The sequence below is a fragment of the Schistocerca serialis genome, chromosome 3 (genome assembly GCF_023864345.2).
Source record: "Schistocerca serialis cubense isolate TAMUIC-IGC-003099 chromosome 3, iqSchSeri2.2, whole genome shotgun sequence".
NCBI lineage: Eukaryota > Metazoa > Arthropoda > Insecta > Orthoptera > Acrididae > Schistocerca > Schistocerca serialis.
The window spans coordinates 351,652,649-351,668,509 of NC_064640.1; the positions used below are offsets into that span (position 1 = coordinate 351,652,649).

The 15,861-nt window shown below is 39.8% G+C and overlaps 1 protein-coding gene across 1 annotated transcript in view; it reads right to left on the minus strand.

Moving 5' to 3' along the window:
* LOC126470159 (potassium voltage-gated channel subfamily H member 2) overlaps nucleotides 1-15,861 on the minus strand; it is a 670,689-nt gene that overhangs the window by 141,519 nt on the left and 513,309 nt on the right. The window contains exon 11 of the mRNA XM_050097782.1: nucleotides 3,356-3,573. Coding sequence (XP_049953739.1) covers nucleotides 3,356-3,573 — 218 coding nt within the window. The remainder of the gene's footprint in view (nucleotides 1-3,355; nucleotides 3,574-15,861) is intronic.

A 15,861-nucleotide genomic window follows, 5' to 3' on the forward strand; every position in this document is an offset into this window, starting at 1 on the left:
TCTGGTTACAGGCAGGCAGAGTTCTGCACAGTCTTCCCCATGTACTCTGGTCACCACTGAAGAGCATATCTGGGGTGATTATCAGTTCCTTGCCGAGTGTGCTTAAAGCTTTGCTGAGACTTTCACATTGGGAATTACCCCCACACCTAGTCCAAAAAAATAATGCCCTTGCAGTATCCACAAACATCTCTAATCCTCCAACCATCCCCAGGAATCAGCTGCTAAAGATCACCCTTCTCATAGCCCAATATCAATCATGAATGGGGCAAATTAACCACATCCTTCACCAGTACTTCACATATCATAATGTCTGGAAATAAGGAACACCCTCCCAAGTTATGTTCTGTCACCCACTCAATAAACACAATGTTCTGGTCCATCCGTATACAGTGCGAACTCCTAACCCCTACTGCATGTGTCATACCCCTGTGGAAGACCCAGGTGCACGTCATATGCTTACCTCATCATATCAGAGACAGGGGACCTATGTAAACAGTCATAACATATCATATATCACACTGGTGTAGTTTCTACAAAATATTTTACATGCTTATGAGCACCAACCACCTGTCAATCCAAATGAATGGCATCTGTCAAACTGTGACTGAGGGCAGAGTTGACTTCCCAGTGGCAAATCACATTGTTAAGTACAATGCACCAATGGCTGCTTCACATCCTGTATCATCTGGATCCTCCCTTCCCCTCCCCTCCACAACTTCAGCTTCTCTGAATTACATAGATGGGAACTGTCCTCATATTGCATCATACAATCCTGTAATTTTCCTGAGTTCAGTCGCAGCTAGTCCCCACTCCACAACCACTTCCACCCCTGCCCTATGCCCCTAACTTCACTCATCCAGCACTCATGGCCTCTTTTCCACTGTACCTGTATTTCTCTTTCTCTGTTCTATCTACCAGTTCCAACCTATTCCTACATGTCACTATGTGCTGCACACAACTCTGCCAAATTGCAGACAGAAAGAGATCATAGGTAACACATTCCTGCCCCAAGCATCAACTGCCTAGCCACACAGCCATCAGCCATCCCACCCAAGCCTGCATCCCCCCCCCCCCCCTACATCCTTCTCTCCTTGTCCATTCTACAGAACGCAATCCCTCTCCCCAGTCAAGTTGCAGTGCAGGAACTATGCAGTCTCCCAGTGAGAATGTAGCCATACAGCTGTACAAACATACCATCATTAAACCACAAAACAGGCTCCTGTATAGATTATGCTGACCTACATAGGGAGAAATGCTCATCACAATAAGATAAGGCAAATCAGAGCTCAAACGGAAAACGGAAATATGTAGGTGTTCATTTTTTCCACGTGCTGTTTGAGAATGTGATAATAGAGAATTATTGTGAAGGTGGTTGGAAGAACCCTGTGTCAGGCACTTAAGTGTAATTTGCAGAGTATCTGCATAGATGTAGATGTAGATGTAGACATAGTAATAAGCATCTCTGGCAGGGAGAAACAACTGAATGAGTTGAAAACAAATAAGTCACCAGGTCTGGGTGGAATTCCAATTCAGTTTTACAAAGAGTTCTCTATGGCACTTGCCCATTACTTTGAATGTATTTATCATTAATTTCTCACTCAGTGAAAATTCCCAAGCACATTAAAAAGAAGTGCATATGACACTTGTTTATAAGAAGGGTAAAAGAAGAGACCTGCAGAATTACAGCACAATATCCTTAACATTAGTTTGCTACAGAATTCTTCAACATATTCTCAGTCCGAATATAACAAAGTTCCTTGAGACTGAGAAGCTTATGTGCATGAATCAACACAGTTTTAGAGAGCATTTCTTGTGCAAAACTCATATTGCCCTTTTCTCACTTGATATACTGTGAACTATGGATGAAGGGCAATAGGCAGATTCCATATTTCTAGATTTCCGAAAAGAGTTTGACATAGTGCCCCACTGCAGACTGTTAACAAGGTATGAGTATATCTAATAGGTTCCCAGATAAGAGAGTGGCTTGAAGACAACCTAAGCAACAGAACCCAGTATGCTGTCATTGATGATGAGTATTCATCAGAGTCAAGGGTATCATCAGGAGTACCCTGGGTAAGTGTGATAGGAATGCTATTATTCTCTATATACGTAAATCATCTGGCAGACAGGGTGGGTGGCAATTTGCAGTTGTTTGTTGATGATGCTGTGGTGTGTGGGAAGGTATGAAAGTTGAGTGACTGTAGGAACTTACAAGATGAAAGACAAAATTTCTGGTTGGTGTGATAAATGGCAGGTAGCTCTAAATGTAGAAAAAATTTAGTTAATGCAGATGAGTAGGAAAAACAAATCTACATTATTCAGATACAGCATTAGTAGTGGCCTGCTTGACACAGTCATGTCATTTAAATATCTGGGCATAATACTGCAAATTGATATGAACTGTAACAATCATGTGAGGACTGTGGTAAGGAGAGTGAATGGTTGGCTTCAGTTTATTGGGAGAATTTTGGAAAAGTGTCATTCATCTGTAAAGGAGACCACCTATAGGATGCTAGTGTAACCTATTCTTGATTAATTCAGAGGCTGGCTGCTAGTATTATGGAGATGCTTTGGGAACTCAAATGGGATTCCCTGGAGGGAAGGCAACATTCTTTCCAGAGAACACTACTGAGAAAATTTAGAGACCAGCAACTGAAGCTGACAGCAGAATGATTCTGCTGCCACCAACACAAATTTTGCATAGAGACTATGAAGATAAGATACTAGAAATTATGGCTCCTACCGTGATATATAGACAGTCATTTTTCCCTCACTATGTTTGTGAGTGGAGCAGAAAAGGAAATGACTAGTAGTGGTACAAGGTACCCTCCACCATGCACCATATGGTGGCTTGTGGAGTATGTATGTAGATGTAGATGTAAGTGTAGGTAAATGTGTCTGTATGTGTACTCTATAACTTGGAGACAGGATTCAACCAAACATTTTTGTATTTATATACTTATCAATGACTGACTGCCTCCACTATTCAGCAAGTCCCTACCTTTACTGCTTAAATGATTTTTTTTTCCACCAAGGACATTGCAGAGACAATGAAAAACAATAAAATTTTTGGAAGTGTTTCACAAAATGACTTAAACATGTTTTTAGGGTTTGGAAGAGGACACACAGTACTTAAATGAAATCTGTTCATGTATTTTGCAAACATAAGTCAGTAAGAGTATTAATAATGAAAATAATCATCATCTAGAGATAGTAAAAAAACTTCCACTTTAATTTAATTGATGTTAATTATCAGTGGGCAAACAAATTTCTTTTAAACTCTATTACTTCTTCTAGTAGCTTTGACTAACAATATAATGAGATTTAAGGCATGGTATACATAGATACAACTTACAACTCAGACCCATCTTCACTGGAATCTTGACTGTTGCCTCCTAGAGTGCCATCCCCACATGGCCCACCACCTGATCCTCTGTGATGAAATGTTCGACGACGAGGTGGTCTGTAAGCATATCTTCTTACATCTGAATCTCTGTCTTGTGAGCTTGAACGAGAAGCTAAACCTGTTCTATGCCTCCTAGCTGCTCTGGGATCTACGCCTGCAAGCTCCTCCTGTGATAGTGATCATAAGGTAATCTCACATATTGAATACCCAACAAAAATGAAGTTGTTGAATAAATACTCCCTTTTGTCACATTGCTTGAAGACATTTTACTTAATAATGCACAGACTACATTTTAACACTTAGGCATCATATTTATCAAATAACAGGATGAATACAATGATCTAAATGATAGTTTTATATTGATTGTACAATGTAACTGTCAAGGAAACCCTTGAGTGCAAGGTTGCAAAATACCAATTATGTTTATGGCATTCAACACCCCACAAGTTGCTTACCATGCAACCACGTTATTGACTGCTAATAACAACAAGGGGCAGGACTGAAGGTAGCCAATGGTGGGCACAATATGACACTACAGAGCACAGTTGAACTGCTTAGTCAATAAGTAACTCACAACAAGGCTACAGGGCTGGTGGTATCGAGACAAAGCAGAGCAATGGCAACAATAAACAAAGTGAACTCTTCATTATATCTACAACAATAGTTGCTGAATTTGACATTTCATCGGAAAGGAACCCAAGAAATTTTGCAGAGTGAGAAAGAAGTGGCACATGAAATACTAGCATTTCTGCAATACGAATGTGTGGTGTCCTATACACTCGACTGTGTGGACAATGTACATGAGGAGCACAATGATGACTATACATATACATACTTAACAAGAGAAAGTGATGCTGAAACAGTTGTTGAGCCATGTAGTTCATCATCTTTGTCAGACAGGGAGTCATGAATCCTATCTCCTGCAAAATGTAGTAAAAGACTATCATTGTCCAAGGAGCAAGTACTAAATGTAACTAAGGACATGAAAGATCATCCAAGCATAGTAAAAAAACAAATATGAACAGATTTCAAACAACTCCATAGCAAGATGACCATGTGGTGCATAAGAAAAACTATGGATATTCAAGGGAGGACAAGACACACTTGTTACAAAAACTGGTGTTTGCACGTTTCAAGGACACTCGATACAATTTACAAGATTTTCGTGATAATGACCTACTACATTACACACATCAAATTACATGTGACATAGATTACAGTGATTTCAAGGGCAACAGTGGATGGTTGCATAACTTCAGACAATGCTACAGAAATGGAAGACGTAAGATAATGAAATTTCAAATAAACTGTAAAATTGACAATGCACAGCAAACTGCAATATCAGCCTGAAAATTTGTAGATGAGATAAACAAACTTATCCCAACATTCACTAAGGAATTTGTTTTCAACTCTGACCAATCACTATTTGAATAGGAAATGCATGTGAAAGGAATGCTGGAAATTAGGGGTACCAAGAGGGTTGTATCGAGATCAGCTAGCATCAATGCCTTAATGCATTCATATACAATTATGCTGACTGTTAATCTGGATGGTAAATTGGTGAAAAGTTATTTATTGTGCTGTGAGAAACTGGAGGTGCTCTGAGCATTATGATTTTTTCTCATTTGCATGTTGTTGCCAGGATAGTAGGGAATATTTACATTACAGCAAGAAAGAGGGGTAAAATGGGTGTAAGATAGTTACAAATATGGTATGCACAAACTATCCCTTCTGAAAAGTGCAAGACACAATGCATACCACCCAGAACCATGGTGCAAATTCAGCCTCTGGATGTTTGGTTTCTCCATGCCTATAAAACATATTACTGCACTTCTGTAGTGTACTATTTGTCATTAGATGTTCATGGTGCTAGTTAAGTGTTTTTTTCATACATTTCTTGAATGTTGACGATGTTCATTTTGTGAAGTGTAATACATACTTCCCATTGAAGGCTAATCTCTGCACCTCCCAGACACTCATCATCTGTTGCCTTACTGATGTATGTAGTGAGTCATTAGCAGCTAATATTGTGTCTGTCATAAAGTTAACACAACAATTTCAAATGAGCCTTACTAATGGCTGAACTTGTGACCTCGCACTCAAGGGGTTCCTCGTTTGATTAAGAAATTCTATTGATTCTCAAATCAAGACAGAATCTGGTTACACATTAGACACATTTACTACAAAACACAATACCAACAAATTCATATTAAAAATAATGAAAAATGTCGACAAACCCCAAAATATACCTAAAAGCTCTATTTAGTTTGAACTTGACAATAATAGTTTAAAACTCTGAAAGAAGATATCTGTTATTTCAGAACTATTACTGTTTCCCGTGACACCTAAAATTATACCAGTTAATATGCTCTTCAAATTAGATGCTTTCCTTATACTGTATGTAGACAGAATGGTGAAATTCAGGCAGTATTCAATTTACAAAAATGTCCTTATTATCATTTACAAATTATGCAGTGACAGACTTACAACTGTGAAACTGACAGATAATGCTACACATTAAGGTACTTGGGGAATGTATCTCCATAACAGTCTTTACTCTTTTGATCCTTTCAAGATTTGTAGAAGATCGTACATTTTACCGTCACATATTTTTTCCATCTGTGGAAATGGAATGACGATGACAATGGCAAGATGGGTGAGCAGTATTAAAATGTTTAACCTTCGCCACTGAAATCATTTATTTTTCATACTACACATTCCAGAAGGTTGAAAATATCTTATAAAACATGTTGCCTGAGGAATAAATCAAACCAGTGTAAAAGTCAAACATATTATGATAGATTGCTTCCTACTCGCTCACATACTGAGAGACGTTCCCATTTTCTTCACTGATGGAGTAAATTTAGAAAGACTGGCTATATGCCTGTGCATTGATTGCTATTAATCTAAAACTTTCTTATTGATTTCTGCAAGGCTGACATCCTATTCTCACCTTGGGGCACCACTAACTAACCCCCATAATGCCCACAGTGCTCCTTCTTGTCAGTCCCTCATAGCACCTAGACTCTGCTTAGCTGACGTTTTCAACCTACCGCATCCTCAGAAACCCCCTACCAACAATCCATGAAATCCATTGCCAAAACACTCCCAGAACACTGTTGTTAACTTCTCCACCAAAATTCTCAGTGCCACACAGGTTTCAGTCCTGTCCAGAGCCTCAAATTCGGGTCTACTCCATGGCTTAACCATGTTGGGCTCATGAAAGACCTACTCTCCTTCTCCTGCTCCCTGCATTGGAACCACTTCTTCACCACCAACCCCTCCAACCAAAGCCAATCCAGTCTTAACATTAAACATTGCTTGTCCCAATTTGCACCACCATCCAACCATGACCCTGCCATACTCCTATCTAACCACCCCTTGGTGACCTTCCAGGAATTCCTAACTTCCAACCTGGCCACACTATCCTTCCCCAGATCCTTCCCAAAGAACAAACTTCCAGCAGAAGAAAGGACTGCCCTACACAACCTAAAAATGGATCGTGACCTAATCATCCTCCCAGCAGACAATGGGCCTCCACCAGTTGACTGACACACTGACCAGCTGTGCCAAAATGACCCCATCTCAGAAGTCCACCAGAGCCTTCAATCCCTGCCAAAATCCATAAGCCCTTTCCAGAACCTCTTCCCTGAATCCATCTCCCTACTCACCCCAACAACAGACCTCACACCCACCTTCTACATGCTTCCCAAAATCCCCAAACCTAAAAATCCTGGGCACCCCACTGTTGCTGGTTATAGTGCCCCTACTGGAAGAATCTCAGCCCTTGTTGACCAATATGTGCAACCAATTTTCCAAGACCTATCCTCCCACATTAAAGAAACAAACCACTTAATCCACCAGCTCTCCATCATCCCCACATCCTCATCTCCTGGATTCCTACTCAGCACTGTTGATGCAATCTCCTTTTATACAAACATCCTTCATGCCCATGGCCTTGCTGTGATTGAACACTACCTCTCCCAGTGCCCTGCATATCCCAAACCTACCTTGCACACCTAACCAACTACTTCCTAACCCATAATTACTTCACGTTTGAAGGGAAGGTATACAGACAAATCCATTTCACACATGGGGTTCTGCGTTGGATTCCTGCACAGGTTGGGGATTTTCTCTGCCCACGGACTGGATTTTTGTGTCGTCCTCATCATTTCATCATCATTTGTGACAGTGGCTAGATTGAACTGTGTAAAAAATTGGACTGTGTCAAAATTGGGACTTTGTACGGGTGCTGATGACCTCGCAGTTGAGTGCCTAACAAACCAAACATCATCATTAAATTCATTGCACAGCCATGGGCACCTGCATGGCAGCCTCCATGCCAACCTCTTCATGGACTACCCATGGGAAACATTCCTAGCTTCCCAAAACCCCAGACCCTGGGTCTGGTTGATGACATATTTATAATCTGAACCCAAGGTCACCTTATCCTCACTCCTCCGCAACCTCAACAGCTTCTCTCCCATCCATTTCACCTGGTCCTCCTCCACCCATCATGCCATCCTCCTAGAAGTCGATCTCCTCCTCTCAGATGGCTCCATCCACACCTCAGTCCACATAAAACCCACCAATCACCAACAGTACTTGCACTTTGACAGCTGCCACTCCTTACACACCAAAAAATCCCTTGCCTATAACCTGGCCACCCACGGCAGACACATCTGCAGTGATGAGAACTTCCTCTCCCAGTATGCTGAAGGCCTCACAAAGGCCTTCGCAGACAGGCAATATGCTCCAGATCTAATTTGTAAGCAGATCTCCTGTGCCATATCCTTGCACACACATGATTCTCATATCCAATGAAGTACCCCCTTTGTCACCTAATAACACCTGGGACTGGAATGACTGAACCACATCCGTCATCAGGGCTTTGATTATCTATCATCATGCCCTCAAATGAGGGATATCTTACCCAAGATACTTCCAACCCATCCCAAAGTGGTGCTCTGCCACCCACCCAACCACCACATGCAAGACCTGCCCAATCCACCCACCCAGAACCACCTACTCTAGTCCCGTTATAGGCTTATCCTACCCCATCAGGGGCTGGGCAACCTGTGAAAGCAGCCATGTTATATACCAGCCCTGCTGCAACCACTGCACAGTGTTTTACATTTGTATGACAACCATATAAAATGTAGACTGGCAATGGCAAGGAAAGTGTTTCTGAAGAAGAGAAATTTGTTAACATCGAGTATAGATTTAAGTGTCAGGAAGTTGTTTCTGAAAGTATTTGTATGGAGTGTAGCCATGTATGGAAATGAAACATGGACAATAAATAGTTTGGACAAGAAGAGAATAGAAGCTTTTGAAATGTGGTGCTACAGAAGAATGCTGAAGATTAGATGGGTAGATCACATAACTAATGAGGAGGTATTGAATAGAATTGGGGAGAAGAGGAGTCTGTGGTGCAGCTTGACAAGAAGAAGGGATCGGTTGGTAGGACATGTTCTGAGGCATCAAGGGATCACAAATTTAGCATTGGAGGACAGCGTGGAGAGTAAAAATCATAGAGGGAGACCAAGAGATGAATACACTAAACAGATTCAGAAGGATGTAGGTTGCAGTTAAGTACTGGGAGATGAAGAAGGTTGCACAGGATAGAGTAGCATGGACAGCTGCATCAAACCAGTCTCAGGACTGAAGACCACAACAACAATGACAACCAAGAAGCTGTCAACTAGAATGAATGGTCACCTCCAAACATTGCCAAAAACAAGTTGGACCACCCAGTGACACAACATGCAGCAGAGCACAACATGTGAGATTTCAATGGCTGCGCTCATACCATCTGGATCCTCCCCACAATCACCAGATTCTTTGAGCTGTGCAGATGGGAGCTATCATTACAGCACACCCTTCGCTCTCTTAATCTCCCTGGCCTAAACCTAAGGTAACTCACTGTCCCCCCCCCCCTCCCCCCCCAATCCCCCCACCCAATTGTGTGTGTGTGTGTGTGTGTGTGTGTGTGTGTGTGTGTGTGTGTGTGTACAGCATCCCTTGCCACAGTAGCCCCATCCAATTTGTGTCAGCTAGTTGTGTGCTGCAATACCATACCCTAGTCTATGAAATCACATGCCCATCCCATCTACCACCTGGCCCCTTTACTTGCACCCCTAGCTAGCCCATAGACAGCTCTCCACTCTCCCACAAGCCACCAGACAATTCCCCCAACCCCCTCACTGCTTCCCACCTCTCTACATCCCTCATCCAATCCCATCTCACACCCCCACTTCACCCCAGTACACTCACCATGGGCCAGGAAAGAGCTAGCAGTCGACTGAGCTCAATGCAGGGAGAGAGTCATGTGCATGTGAGTGAGTGACGTGTGTTTGTGTGCATGTTTTTTGAACAAGCTTGAAAAAGGAAATTTATGCCAAAGCTAGCAAAATTTTGTACCTTTTGTTTGGGTACCTATTGACAATGCAATGTTGCTGCCTTTCAGAGTGTCATATCCTTTATTCCTAAATAATTACATAATAGGATTCTTTCTTAGAGACTCTTCTGTTTAAGCTTTCTGAGAATTTTTTACTCTCTCCCATGGCTGAATGAAATGACTTGTAATTTGAATTGTATTCACCAAAAATGATGGAAATTCTGTTACTGATATCAGCCTTGAACTCTGCTTCAATAAAGGTTTTAAATGTATGTTATACATTGATAGTCTTATAGTTCTCCCAATATCTTATGAATCAAATATACCTTGCTATGCACTTCACCTATCATTGAATATACACAATCATTCCTTTCTGTAACTCCTTTTGAATTTTTTGTGCTAGACATTTGTGTAATATGATCATTTCAGCTTTTCAGCTGTGACTTTCTTATCATGCCATCATAATTCTACTATCTTGTTACAATTTGAGAAGCACACAACATTTTTTTCCTCATGTAGGCCTGTTAGCAGCCATCATACTGCATTTATATTCTCTTGCAATTTGACTGCAGATTTCTTTTGTTTTGTTTTGCAAATAATACTTCATGGTACATAAACCTATCATTTGAAAAAAGTCTGAAGTAGCAACTCATATCTGTCAAGTTATTGGTGTATAGCCTGAGCACCAATATTTAACTGTCCTAGTATTTTTCCCTTCAAAAGTATACTCAGAATTACTTGTCCACATAGACCCTTTTCCTAACCACAGGACTACATTCTGCTTATTAAGAAATCCCTATTCCAGTTGGAAATACAGCTGGAAAACCCATACACTTCTAGTTTCTTTAATAGAAATCAGTAGGCACTCAACTAAAAAATTTTCTTAAAAAACACAAAACACAGTATATTTGAGGAAATACTTTGGGAAGATCATGGATTTGCAATTTACATAATGTGCTGAATCCAGGCTTGTTGTCATACAGATATAAGCCATTTTATTAATATCATGATGTGTTTAACAATTCTGCTACTTGTGAATATCTGTAACACAGATCTGTCATTCTGTGACTAAGTTCAGCTGCCACTAAAGTGGTTGGGATTGGCTGTTCTTGTAATCTGCAGTTAATAACAGTTAAGGGTAAAGCTAATCCAGCAACAATTCTGTATACGACCTGACAGGGATTTCATTAATTTTTTGTGTCCTGTTACATTTTTGCAGTATCATTTATTTTGTAACACTGTTCATAGAATCACCTACTTATGGATATAACCATGATTGTTGTTGACAAGTATTAATGTGCCATGAAAGACTCTCCTAATTGCATTCATTGGTCTCCATTTCAAGCTGTCGTTGGCCATGGAAATCCTTCACAAATCCTCTGACCATGTCTACATCTTCTCTCCATTTCTTCTCTTTCCCAGCAAGTAAATCCATTCAAAAGTAAATTTTCACCCTTTGTGATCTGGCTTTTCAGTGGAAGTCCTGACTATTGCAGTTTCAGTGTTTTAATTTAGATCAATCCATTATTTACCCTAGTTCTATTTCCTATGTATTATTTCTAATTATATCTCCCAATTTGCAATTAGCAAGTTTCTTTCCAGTGACCTAAATATCTCCATTACTTTGTTTTCCTGATTTTGCACTTAAAGTCCAAGTCTGCAAGACATATGAGAATATAGGATTCATACATAATCTATGGACCTTTTTCTTTAGGCAGAGAGATTTTAACTGTCACTAACTCACAAAACCTATCCACATTATGTACTTTATGACATGCATTCAAGAGACATAAGCATTACTGCCATATCATCAAAGAAATTTATTGTTAGCTTTGTATTAATTGCGTTAACATATATCCCAGAATTCTTATTCACTTCACTAAGTTCTTGGAATACCTCATATAGCTGATATATGTCAACTGCAAACAGCACAGTGTCATCTAAAAATCTCACATGATTGAATTTATTTTCTGCTTTTGGGTGTTTTTTCATCAAATATAGGCTCTTAAGTGAAAATTTTGAAATTTAAAGTTACTTGACTGGAAGTGGATTTCCTTGCTTCACTCATCCTTAAGTTTTGTGTGATTTTCCTCCAGTTTAATGTCAGCTGCAAATTAGATATGTCAATATAAATTTTAACCATATTTTGTCATTTTAAAGAACCAAATATTGTTTTATGGAACATAGAATCAGAGGCCTTTGTATACTGACAAGGATTTTCGATATTTCTCATCATTTGACTCATTATATGTAGATATTTCACTACTGAAATGCCATTGCTAAATTTTCCTTGTTCTGCTGACTGGTTTTCTCTTACAGGTGAATCTGGGTTATTCAATCCTTAGCAAAAGTACAGTAACTTTATAGATGCAGTATTTCAAGAGTTTCCTTTGGAAAGGGGAATTTGAAAATAGAAATAACATTTTGGTTTCAATTTTGATTATTGTCACTTTGATCTTCCATCTCACTGACTTCAGGTTGTACAATAAATTTTGTGTCACTGAGTCTTAACATATGACTACAACTTCTTAGGATTTTGGAAGAGGACCTGCAGAATGACTCTGCAAGAGTAGTAACTGGAATTTCACTCAGTGCACTTCTGATAGCCAAATCTGCCCTGATCATATCTGCATATCTTAATTTTTAGGATTTTTTGATATTTGTACTGCAGCAGTTTGAGTTTTGTGATATAATTCCTAATATTCTCTGATACGTCAGTTCAACACTGGCAGTGATCACCATCTTGTGAGAGCAAGGGTCGAACTCAATGTAAGAAATGAAAGGAGTAAACTTATGAAAGAGAAGAGAAGGGTAATCAACCTCAAAAACCTGGAAAAACATTCCTCGAAATCCCAAGAAGTCCTCCAAAGCAAGGTCCACGTAACTAAAGATTGTGATTTGGTGGAAATGATTGTTTCAAGTGCACAAGAAGTCGGTGGCCTATGCCAAAAAAATAAACAACCAAAGAAATTCAGTGCCAAAACTGAAACCCTTTTACAACAGAGGAGAGAAATGAAAATCCAAACCGATCGTGACATGGTTATGTATTCCGAACTATGTAAGGCAATGTGAAGAGAAATGAAAACTGACATACAGAAATTCACTGAAGACACCTTACGAACAAGCTTGGAGAACAAGACAAGTTTAAAGTCAGCCAAACGCAAACTCACAATCGGTAAAAAGCAGATTATCGCACTCGATGGAAATGACAGTCAAATCACTGAAAAGGAGGCGGTTTTGAAGTTCATCAGAGACTTTTATAGCAATTTGTATACCAATCCAGGGGAAAATTTGAGTGTATCTAATTTAAATAATATACCTAGTGTTCCAGATATACTCCCATCGGAAGTCAAGTGTGCTCTAGATAGCATGAAGTAGGGAAAAGTGCCAGGTGATGATGAGCTCAGCATTGACATCCTCAAACTGGCAGGAGAGGTAACAATAAGTCACTTGGCAAAAGTATTTACTTCCTGCCTGCACTATGCTTCAATCCCACTATTGTGGAACAAGGCTAAGTTTATTTTGATACACAAGAAAGGAAGTATTCACAATATTAAAAACTACCGTCCTATCAGCTTGCTCTCAATTTTGTACAAAATTTTCACAAAGATCTTGTTAAACTGAATTAGTTCCTCCCTAGGCTCAGCCCAACCTATAGAACAAGCTGGATTCCGAAGCAATTTTAGCACTATTGACCACATTCTGACCGTTAGTGAAGTGATAAGCAGAGCAAATAATACCAACTGCCTCTCTGCATTGCCTTTGTTGACTTTGAAAAGGCATTTGACTCTGTTAGCCATGTAGCTGTCCTCCAAGCTTTCAGTGAGCAAGGAATGGGAGCAGCATACATTGAAGTGCTCAGGGAAATCTACAAGAATTCTTCAGCTTATGTTAAGATCGGCGAATCAACACAAGAATTCCACATCATGAGGGGTGTCAAGCAAGGCAATCCCATCTCCCAAAACTATTCTCTGCTGTATTGGAAATGGCTATGTCAAAGCTGAGCTGGGAAGGTAAGGGAATTAGAATTAATGGAAGAAGGCTTACCAACTTGAGATTTGCTGATGATATTGCCTTACTGGCCAAAGACTTCGCAGAGCTCCAAAACTTGGTTACAGATCTTGCATCGGAATGTCAGCTGGTTGGCTTGAACATGAACCTTTCCAAAACAAAAGTAATATCCAACAAATGGGTCCCAGCTGGAGATGTGAAAGTCAAGGACAGTCTACTAGAAGAGGTCAGTGAATATGTCTACCTTGGCCAGATAATAAATATGAAGGGAGACATCAGGCCAGAAATCTATAGATGCATCAAGCTTGGGTGGCAAGCATTTGGGAAGAATTCAAAAGTATTCAGATCAAAATTGCCAGTAAATCTGAAGAAAGCAGTGTTTGATCAATGCATTCTTCCTGTGATGATGTATGGCTGCGAGACATGGACACTAAACTCATTCACAAAAGGGAAACTTAGGACAGCACAGAGAGCCATGGAGAGATCAATACTGGGCTACACAAGAAAGGACAGGAAAAGGGCAGATGACATCCAGTCTGTGACAAAGGTTTTCGACATCTTCGAGAGAGTAGGTTCCTTGAAATGGCAGTGGGCTGGCCACATTGCAAGAAGGAAAGACAACAGATGGACGAAGCTAGTACTGGAGTGGAGTCCGAGAGAGCACCGGAGGCCTAGAGGAAGACCACCAGACAGATGGGACAAAGACATCAAGAAGATCGCTGGTAACACCTGGCAGAGAACTGCCCAAGACCGTCCCACTTGGAGAAGACTTCTGAAAGCCTACCTGAATCCATGACTCGAAGAGGCCACATCATATAATGATTGAATTGGCTGATGATGATGATGATTCTCTGAATTCTTGGAAAGTGACGGGTAGAGAATCTCTGCCATTTTAATTGTTTTACAATGTCCATAACAGTGTAGATAACTGACACAAAAAAGGAATGAAACAAATCACAAATAATATTAAATTTGAAAAGGATAGCCATCTGACTTATTTTGACATTGCTTTAACATTGGTAATATAGATCATTATTGGAAGCTGAAAAGATATGCTTTATACATACATCAAGAGCAAAATGTTCTGCCCAAAATAAAGTTAAAGGAAGGCAAGTCTCAAATAGACTGAGACAATTCAGATTAATCTCTTAAAAAACTGGAACTGCAACATGCAGAATAGTAATAAAAGTATGAGAGAAAATTGAAAAGAAACTGGTACAGCAATTAAAGATTGTTGTTTGTTTAAGTCAAAAATATAGTTATTTGTTACATTTAATTCCCTTATAAGCCAATACACTTTGTAAACACTTTTCCAGTTGGTAGATTCCATCCTGAAGTGGGATTTTTAAGCAGTCTGCAAAATGCCCAGCTATATCTGTCATATTCTATTCATCAGACTTAACATGTTTTCCAGCCAGAAATTTTGTTAAATACAAGGATAAATGGAAGTCAATGGATGCCATCTCTGATGAATATGGTGGATGTTCCAAAAATTTATATTCAAAATCCCTATGTTATCCCAATACCAAATTACTTTTGTCCATTGTCCCAATGAATTCCATCTTTTGCAGTTCAGACTTGTTTCCACTTCTTTTTCATTCAGTTGGCCTAGAGGACTTGTGCAGTATTTACTGTACTGACAAACTTTCAGAGTTTGTTCAGGGATCCCTTCTGAGTAATCTGGTATTAGTGATCTACAGTCTCCAGCAGCTTGTTATGGGGTAATAACATGATGATGACTTACTCAATTTGTTTTCCTGATCACCTCTGTTTTTATGAAAATATCTCCACAACAGAAAAAAAGGCCTGTAATATGCTGTCACTACAATGTACAACACATAAAACAAAGCAATGTAACAACCCTTTAGATGCAAAAGTGGCTGCTGTCACTGCAGGAACAGCTCAGAATACCATTGTTGTACCACTCTTAGATTGCATTCAGGGACCCCATGCACAAGATGCATATGAGCCAACTTTTCATGGACAAACCTATCTGACAGCTTTGCATTTAACATACAGATTAACTGACAGAAAAACAAACCTGAGA